At 41.1% G+C, this 10,451-nt stretch overlaps 1 protein-coding gene across 1 annotated transcript in view; it reads left to right on the forward strand.

Annotated features, from left to right (window-relative positions):
- Positions 1-1,978: 1,978 nt before the first annotated feature.
- The window catches only part of LOC103919078, a 36,827-nt gene continuing 28,354 nt past the window's right edge, over positions 1,979-10,451 (forward strand). The window contains exon 1 of the mRNA XM_009326533.1: positions 1,979-2,008. Within this exon, the coding sequence (XP_009324808.1) occupies positions 1,979-2,008 (30 nt within the window). The remainder of the gene's footprint in view (positions 2,009-10,451) is intronic.

Raw genomic sequence — 10,451 nt, forward strand, 5'->3', positions numbered from 1 at the left:
CGGGGCTGCGCCCAGCCCGCGCGGGGTGGGGGAGCTGCGGTCCCCCCCGAAAGGTGCGGGGGCACACGCGACTCCTGCCGCCGGCGAACTGGGGGCTCTCGCTCACGGGGCGTGATGCTGGCGCCCCGGTGGTTTACAGCAGCCTGGTGCACCGCCTGTGCTGGGTCCATGGTGAGAAGGCCTTGCCCCTCGCTTGTACGCTGTTTACTGGCCGGTTTGCCCCTTGGAAATGGATGCGGCAATTCCTTTTGCCGTGCGCGAAGTGAACGAAGAGGGATAGACAGAGAAGGAACAGGGGATATGCTGAAACATGTAAGCCACATACTACAGAGCTTTGTGTCCTCCAACAACCTGATGATATAAACAAAGCCTGAGCCGAAATAGCCTGTTCCTCAGCAGATGCAAACCAGTTTCACTGAATTTGCCTTTTGTTTCTCACTCAGACTCTGATTAGTCAGGCCGTGAGTCACAGCTATTCACTCTAAGATGATAACCTTTCACCTACAACGAAACGATTTTGTGTACCAAAGTATTTTCTGTAAGACACACTAGTCATATACTTTACGTAGTATTTAACAGTGGTTTGCTCAAATTCTGTGCTTGGATAAGCAGAATTTTTCAGTACCTAAAGTACCAAGCACACTGCAGTGAGTAGAATTTTAGAGACGTTCAGTCTGGAAAGTATTTTTAGAACTTGGCCCCTTATTCTAGGGTCTAACTGACATGTGAGTTCTTTTAAAAAAAACAACAAGCAAACACCTAATTTTCACTCTTCCCGAGGAAAAAATTAGAAATCGATTCTTTGTGTCCTCTTTATTTAATGTCTTAATTCTCCTCATAGGAACCATATGACAGGAGAGAGAAAAAGTATACTGAGTATTGTAATTTGTGTCTTCTATAAAATGGTTCCTTGGTCCTTGCTCCTTAGGCTTTTGTCTTTCCTGCATTATTCTGTCACCACCTATTCTTGTTAGTTATCCTAGATCTTATTCACTAGCCAAACTGCACAATAGCTGGCTTGTCAGGAACAAGAATGTTAGCAGCAATAATGGCAAGAAGACCATAATGGAGAGTGTAAAAGTGGCTGGAATGGTTTTATACGTGTTGCTCTGAGTTGGATGACTTCCACAGAGAAAAACCTAAAATAGTGAAAGAATACAATACTATTAGTAGCTTTGCATAAAAATGCTGCAGAAGGACAACATACATTGATCAAGAGACACCCCCCCCCACACACACACATATTAATGATGTCTCTGAGCCCTCTGTACTTTCTCTTTGCAGTTAGGTGTTGTGATTTTTATTTGTTTGTATCACATCCTATTCAAGGATTCAGTCAAGAGTCAAGCTAGTGGAAGATGCAAAGCGGTAAGATGACTCAAAGGCACCGGCCCATTCTGTGTTCAAAGATTCATCTCCTAAGGTCTCCTTTACACATAAGGATAGTCAGGATAGTTGATATAAATTAATGACAAATGTGAATTTCAAGTAAGTTCAGAACACTAAATTAAAGCCTCCTTTTTCTGATAAAAATTTTCTACACATGTAGAATATAATTTAACTAAAAAGTAATGCTTTAAACGCTACAATAGACCAACTGCCCCAAGTTACAGGATCTATCTGGTAAATCCTAAAACAATATGTTTCTCTTCTACACATACATTAGAGGAAGATTTCCCCAGATAAATCCAGGGAAGGCTACAAATAAATGCATTACAAAGGTGGGGTCGCTGAGATTGACCAAGCCTGGAGTTGAAGACTTAGACAGGGAGTCACTGGTGGGGTAGTAGGAGACAGGTTGAATAAGAAGTAGGAACAGGAAATTCAGGTGTTCAGGCAAAGAAACTAGGAAGGGAGGTAGAAAGGCAACGAGGGAGACCCTGACTCAAGCTCAGCAGGGAAAAGGCATGGAAATCGGAGCCAATGTGGAAAGCCAAAAGCAGGCTTAGTAGGTAAGGAGACTAGAACTAAGGCGAAGATGGCAAAAATGAATAAGGACAAGAGCATGGTATGGATTGGTGAATGAAACTGCTCCTTTTTGAAGGGGTAGAGGAATCTGTGCCTGCCAGAGCACACTCTATTCTTCACCAGAAGGTGATGCCAGAGGTTTGCCCTTTTCTGGCAAAGTACTATGTGGCAGTTCCCTGTAGGGCTGATTCACAAAGAAAACGCCAGCTTTGCTACCATGACATATTTACTGTAAGTGTCAGAATTCTGTGTGTTTGGTTGTTAATACCTGAAAGCGTTAACATGATACTGTAAGGGGGAGTTTCAGTGGCTGGGAGGTGGACAGGGATGAAGCATTCAAGTTACTGTTCAAAAAACTAGAAAATTATGATGCATGTAATACACACAAGAAAACATTAAGATTCAAGAACTCAAAAATCAGTAATTTCTGCTTTTCCACCTTCTGTTTGGCTCTTTGGTGGTATCATCAGGACACATTCCTTAATTATTTCCATCAATCTCTTTCAACAGAAGTCTCACCTCATTGAGGGCACAAGGTGGAAACTTTTTCTGGGGATAAATTAAGGCCGTGTAATGAAGACATTGTTTTGTGTCTGGATTTGTCCCTTTTGTCACAGATGTTGGACAAAGCACATTAGGAAATCAAGCAGATTGTTGCAAAAGGAGGAAAGATGTCATACGGTTAAGATGTACATGCTTCTCCATTGAACATGTTTGCTTCTTCCAGTCTTAATGCTAACGAGTCACTTAGAATTCATGAAAAAATGGTTTGTGTTTCAATTACTGCATGAGCACCGGTACAGTTCTGCCTGACTATGTAAACTGACATATAATGGTAAATACGCAAAAAGTCATGTTGTAGGAATTGCCAGCTAAGCAGCCAAAAGGAATGTTTTTAACCTTAATCTCTCTGCCTCCCTTCCCATCTGTAAGATCTCTTATTGTCTCGTTTACCCTCTATTTACATGGGTATTATGAAAATAAATTATTTATGAAGCACTTAGCTATTCAAGAGATGAATGCTTTAGAAAATTTAATGAGCAAATTCATAGAAGGGTTTAAATAATGTGCAGCAAATAAGGATCATACATCGAATGACAGCAGACAAAATATATATCAATAACAAAATAACATGACAATCAGTTATATAGTCTCAATAAAACAGGGTTGGTATGGAAAGAAACACCACCAACCTATTATAATGAAAATAAAGACTAACAGAGTTTGTAGAATCAAAGGAACCAAATTAATGGTCCATAAGTAACCTTAATTCTGGGATTTCCTGACTCTGATAGGCTCAACTTTGCACCTTAAAGAGGTTCTTTTAGTATTTTTTGTGTATGTGACATATATTTTCATAATATGTTTTAATTTTCATAAAGCCTGTCCTTCCTCATGTTTGACAAAGAAATTATCCTGGAAAACACTGAAAATGCTTCCTTGTTAACAAAAATTCTAAATCCTTGCAGACTAAGCAGACTGCCACAGTTAACGAGATTTCCATATGCCATCCGAAATGCTAGCTTAGTGGCACAAAGCCTTGTCTGGTTCATGAATACAGCTATCTTCTGCCCCTTTTCTCAACCATGAAGTCTGGAACTGTGAGAAGTTTTCCCCAGAGCCTTACGCTTCTAGTGTCTCTTGAACAACCAAATACATAGCGCGCCACAGATACTTCCATTATCCATTTTACTCCATCTGCAGAAAATCCTTCAAGAGTTCAGGTCATATAGCTTTTATAAGGGCAGTCTTTCTACTGCCATGAAAACAAGGACACCCAGAGCTATTGAACCCCAGCTAATCCCACGTACTATGCGTCCAGAGCTCTAAAAAATAACAAGATTCAACGACTGAAAGTGTCTGCTGACATATTGTTGGTAGATATTATAGATAGGAGTAGGCAATGAGCGATGAAAGTGAAAATAAAACCAGAAAATTTCAATCCGTGGCAATGAATTCTGAATAGCAGCACACAGCCTAGCAGTTTCTGTATTTCAGGTGTTGCAAGGTTACCTTGATTTGAAACCTTCTTCTAAAGAGGCTAAACAGATTGTGGCCCTCTGTTGCACTGGTAACATGCCTCCATCTTTTCTGCTCTGGGGAAAAAAAAGTAGTCGTTATACATGTAATGGCTAATTAGCAACATCTTGCGACGTTATATGGTGGGATTATTTTTAATGTAATCATCTACACTGCAGGGAAGTTTTGAGACTTCACTCAGTGTGCACTGTCATGGTGCTGAGCACTAGAGAAACATAAAAAGAGGCAGACAGCCCTGCCCTGAAGAACTAATTGCCTAAAATAAGACTCTTTGTTTTCTGTTTTTAAAACCAAGTTCCTTCGTCAATATTGTTTCTAGCATGAGTGGCTGAGAAGGGATAAAACAGGAAAGCAGCATACAAAATACACTCAAAATGCAATAGATTTTCTAGTCTCACGGCTGGAAAATCTGGTCTCTTGGATAGTTTCCAAACTAGGAAGGAGACTGCTGCTCCCACTTTGGCGTGTATCTCATCCGTCATGAAGTTTCTCTCCCTACAGATGCTATAAGGGTTATTGGATGTCATATTAAGCATGCCCACAGTTATATACCGATGGCCTTGCATTTCAGAGAGGATGATGCTATGGGGGAAGGCAGGAGAAATTCTGTCTTTGGTAAAAAGGAGGTTTTGCTTTGTCAACCTTTCGAATATGTCTGTTGTTCAGGGCAATCAGTGTACATTTACAGTGCACCTTGCGATTCAGACCCAGATCCGTAGCTAGCTGGACAGAGTGTGCAAAATCATATTTTGAAAGTGCCATCTAGTGGCTCCATCGGTTTTTTTGTGTCGGAAAGTGAAGTTCATCTCCCCGAAATTCGGGGTCAGACCAAAGGCCATGCTGGCTTCAGAGTCAAGGTGGTCAGCGGTGAGACCTCGGTAGCTATTCGCAGCCTGCAATAAGCAGTGCAAATGCTGTAATCTCTCCCAGCTAGAAGACACGGTTGGAACAGGGAAACCTGTGCAAATGCCCCCAGGAATAGGGATGTGAATCTAGCTGCTGCACCTGGATATGAACACGGAAGTGTGTGCAGAATTATACAAATAAAAGGCACATAGAAATAACTGAGTTTTAGTTTTCTGTTGGCAGGCCCTCTATTTCTTCCAGGAAGACAACAGCCCCTAAATCCCCAACTTAAGCTGATTAGTAATAGAGATGCCTTTCTGAATTGCTATTCTTAAATACCCTAAAATTTGACTGCAGACCTCTAAGGGTCTTCAGAGACAGAGTGAAAATCACTGATGCACTTTATTTTCTTAGAAATATAGGGACAAAATAACTGGGTCAAAATGGATGTGGCAGATTTTTAGCAAACCAGTGGCAGTTCATTCGGATGCAGCACATGGCTTTGTGACTAGAAAACTGGAGAAAGGAAACCAAACTTTGTTTTCAACCAGATTTTATTGACACAAACACTTACAAAAGCTTCGTAGCTCTGTGTAGCAACTTCAGAATTAATTCATTGTTTCCCAAGAGTTGCTGAATTCTATACAGGCTCTTGGTAGCCTTATTATTGTATAGTTTAGAGTTCTTAGTTTGGCACTAGTTCCTCATAGAAATCATCACTTTGACTACTGATCCTTTCCTGCAACTGACAAAGGCGTAGTAAGCCAATATAAATCAATGTACTATTTCATCCTTTTACAGTTTCGGAAGACCACAAATCATTCTCAGAAGTTATAATTTTAATTTACTTGCCGCTAATTTAAGGCTCAAATTTTCTTCTGGATTGTTCTCTTGTGGCTGGAATAAATGGACCATTGATTCCTGGTTCCATTTATGCGTATCCATCAGAATGAGTGAAGCTCTGCAGAAAGACACAAACTCTGCGAGAAGCAGTTAGATAAGCAGAAATTTTATACTCATTTATAACTTAAAGGCAATGTATAACTGTCTTGAAACCGGTCCTGTATTATATTTTATTCAGTAGCAACTGGGTTTTTCTGCAGTTCTACTTTCTTGTGGCACTGGTAGTTGAATATATGATGAAATATATGATTCACAGAAATACCTTGTTTAGCTCCAGTTGTGCACTTAAATCTTGCCACTTCCATGTGGTTCATACAAATGTTTAGTTAAACATATGTTGATTTTTTTTTTTTCTGGATATACATCCTTTTCTGAATTGGGGTCAGAGTACTAACGATTGCGCTATACATAAAAATAGATGTTCATGTTGTTGCTATATCTGTTTTTAATAATTTAGGAGACACTCAGGCACCATGGTGTTGAGGCCTAGACATACTTCTTAACCTTCTAAGACCCAAATAAATGGTATAACATATGATAAAAATCCAAAAAGAAAGGAAAAGAACCCACAAAGAACCATCAGCACAGGAATCTTAAAGTCCTATGGAAATAATTCTGTTAATCTAGTTCAAGATTACACATTCCTGATCTTTACAGTTGAAATTAGTTACATCTGGAACATTAAGATGGAACACCAACTTTTTGGTTTTGATAGATATTTTGGTATTAAACCCAATTATGTCCCTTGAAATGAGGAATATGTGAGTGATAAGGAGCCATAAGGCTAGAGAGGAAGGCTGTTTTTTTCCTAATTCTACTGATGCATAAAATCATGCTAAAAAATTGATGTATTCCTGCCTCTCCCACGCAAATATTTGGGATATTCATTCTTTAATCAAAAGCATTATCAAATGAAAGAAACTCTTCCCAGAAAACATTTTCAAAAAGCAAAGTGTTTTTCCAGAAAGTTTGCAAAAAAAAGTCTTCACCTCACCACAGAACATTTGCAAAAGCAAACTGCAGATGCTTCCTCAAGTTCTAGTCATATGACCCTTAATTTAAAATGTGTTTCTTTTTAAAACGTGGCCTATAAACACGCTTGGGGGGAGCTCAAGACAGTCATTTAGGAAACAGAAACTTGAGACATGTGGTTGAAATATGGTGGGGAGAAAAAGAGAACGCATCACATTAATGACATTGAGAGTAATTTCAAATGCAATTTTCTCATGATTTTCTCTTCGAATGGGATCCTGGAGAGCCAGGGGACAAAGGCAACAAGGTACATGGCCAACAAGCTAATTGGCCTTGCAGTTTGTCATTTATTGTTTGTACTTAGCTTTAAGTTTGTAAAACAAACCCTTCTGAAGAAAAGCACTCAAGTGAACAACTGTCAAACCGTTCATCTGGTGTTCTGATCTTCAGGATGACCAAGGAAATGGTGCTTTTCCTGTATGTATCTCCTCCCTATAGGTGATCAGTTAGTGAACTCATGGAGTTTGTTATATTAGTTGGTGTATTTCACAAAGAGGAAAAAAAAAGTGTAACCAGTACAAAATCTTATACTGAGATATTGCAGTCTGAGTCCCTTTTAATTGTTGCATTAACTGCCAGCCTCAACAGAGGGAGGACTGAAGGGATGATAACGCAGGACACCAGATTTGAATCTCTCGTTGCTGAAGAATTTGTTGTGTTTAGGGATCTGCCACTGCCTATGCCAGTCTGAAAAGAAAGCTCTGCCGTCAGGAGCCTATGGTTTCCTGCCAGCGTACCCCACACTGAGAAATAAAGAGAAGGAAATCGGTGTGCTATAAAATAGTTGCATCTTTAGGTTTTGCACATTTCACAGGGGCTAGTCCGAGAGGAAGGGAAGTTCCACATCAAGCTGATATTTAAAACTTGCTAGCCAAAATAAGGCCCAGGCATTGCTCCTTCCTTTTCTATAGCCAAAGTGTGTTTGTGTAAGAGGCTGGTCTCTTACACGGCTCACACAGACTTGATGAATATTCATGATGAAACACAAGCCTTCTGTCTAGTCATACATGCACACACAGAGCCTTGACTGGAGCTGGCAGGACCTTTTATCACTTAGCCATGATGAGGTGTAAGGACATGTTGCTTCAGGAGGGAAAAGATTCCCTGGTGGACTGAGTGATTGGCAGGTCTCGCCAGGAGGTGTAACGTACCCTTGGGCACCACCTGCCCACTCTGCTTCCACAGGGTGGGAGAGAGACTACTGGGCAAAAATCTATGCCCTTTCCCAACTCATTGGTTCCCAAAGAGAAGGTGTCTGAGGAGCGGACTCCAATTTCCTCCATGCTGAGGCTCTTATGTCTCCTAGCCATAGCAAAGGGGAACAAGGGAAACATACTCGCTTCAGGTCCCCTGTGTAGTCATATTAGGCAGCCACAGCCTTGCCCTGGGGAACCTTAGCCCATGGATTTTCCCTCGTGATGCCACAGAGAGGCAACCTCTAACATCACGCAACACTCCACAGTGCATCATGCATTGGATTGTCATTTGAAAAACAGCAGCATTAATAATCCTGGACAAAAGTCCAAGCTTCTGTCTCTCTTATTTTCCTAGAAGGGGGATGTTTCCAGGGCTTCTATGTCAAAAATTGTTCACATCCTTTTAAAATACCACACTATGTACACATCTTTCTCCAATCACTTCCCCAAGGTCCAGGTATTAGTCCAAGTTAGGTATGCAGCTGGCTCCTTGCTTTCAGAGCTGTGCTCTGGGTCATGGCCAAGCCCCTTGCAAATAAATTGCTGGAGGTTTTCTACAGGCAGTAAAGAGAGGCTACCGTAACCATGTCTGTTACTCATCAGTTAATTTACTGGAAACCTGGAGACTTCTGCGACTGGCCAAATATTCTTTCTGGAGAGACACAACGTTCCCTAACATAAAATAATTAAAAAGGCATTACAATTTGCCAAATGATGTATCCAGATTGATAGCAGTGTAAAGAACAGTCTTTTTATCTTTTGCCATTGCAGAAGACTACAAATTCTGCCAAAAAAGTTATTAAAGTCAGTAGGTGTATATAGGAATGGCACCAATTATTTAGTCATCCTGAAGATCAGAACTCTGGATGAAATTTTGGGTACTACAGCCGCCGCCATCTTCCCTTTCCTCTTCCTCTTGTTTTGTTTACAGGAGAATGTAGAATCAATAAAAATTCAGAAGGTGAAGGTAAATTTAATAAATTGGGCGTAATGAGCTCTAAGGGATTTTCACTAAAACTTTCCGCATATATTGACAGGATAGAAGGGCACAGACCAATTGCAACAAGTATTTGGTGCGTTAAGGACTAAAAATGTACTTGGGTTAAGAATAAGAAAAGTACGTGTTTTACAGCAGATATTGGGATGGTACCTGGAAGTGATATTTCAAATCTAGTCCAGACTTGCTGCAGAGTGCTTATGGATTGCAGACTTCATAAGGAAGAGCATTCACTGAAAAAGCAAACAGGAAACCACATTTTAAAAATGATAGCTGAACATATGGAAGTTTTCACATGCATGATGTGAAGTGAGGAGTGTGTGTGTTACTAACAGGCAGTGCTATAGCTGATTCTGTATCACAACAGGCCCGTATCATAAAAGACTCCAAAGCACTATTCTAGTCTAAACTGTAGTAAAGAGCCCAGGTCTCAAGTCAGATCAGGGTTACAAGAGCTGGGGAGCCACTCTGTAATGACGTACTGATACGTGTGTGTTGACCTACAATGTTGATTATTTTGGATGTGTTTCTTTTATCTAGTAGAGGCTATGGCGAAAGAGCAAGCGGGAATATTCACAAACGGCCTGAAGCAGGCCATCTACCAGCAAACACTTTTGAGATTTCATAAAGGAAAATGCTCAAAATACTAACTTTGAAAACTTTTGCTCCTCCACCAGTTAAGAGCAAAGTTGTCTTTGCTCACACAAGCTGAGACTAGCAGCATTCAAAAGTAAAGTGGGTGTTTTTGGAATAAAAAGGACTTTCAACAGGGTCTCTCTTAAGAAGGAAAGGAATTTGGAAAAATCAAGCTAGGAGTATCTGTAGAAGGCATAAAAGTCTCCCTTGCAGAGATATGCTATTAAGTGATGTCTGCAGCTGTGGATACGCTCATGCTGGGATGTCTGAGTTGTAGGTTATCTGCCTAAGTTATTACGCAGGGGCGATAAAAGCGCTCGACCCTGAGCAGCAGGATCCTGTGCAGACTGCTCAGCCTCCTGATTACCCAAACGGCTCGTTCGGTCGGGACGCTGTCAGTGTGCAGGCATGTAGAAAACAGCAGCGCGAGTTTAACACGAGGTGGCCGGAGTCGTTTCCGTAGGGCTGCACATTTATGCTTACTGAAGCCAGTGTCCCCCATTAGTGGATATAGCAGCTACAGCCGCCGTGAGGGAACGCACGGTGCTGTCTGCTAGATTTAACAGAAGTTTTGAAAAGAAAAAACGAAACAACTGTCTCGCCTGCTGTTGGGGCGGGTTGCCAGCGCCGTGCGTGCGTGAGCCTGAGCCTCTGTGCCACTCAAGCCGTTACTGAGATGCTGTTACCAGAAGTTGTCCCTCCACGCTCTTTCATATTTAATAAGCTGTGCGAATGGATCAGTTAAATGACCAACCACGCTGTTTAAGCCAGGAGGTAACACCATTAAATTTTCTGCTCCACCTTGCACTTCCCGAGGCATGCCCTGAGGGCTG

This window comes from Pygoscelis adeliae, unplaced genomic scaffold (assembly GCF_000699105.1).
Source record: "Pygoscelis adeliae isolate BGI_AS28 unplaced genomic scaffold, ASM69910v1 Scaffold186, whole genome shotgun sequence".
Lineage (NCBI taxonomy): Eukaryota > Metazoa > Chordata > Aves > Sphenisciformes > Spheniscidae > Pygoscelis > Pygoscelis adeliae.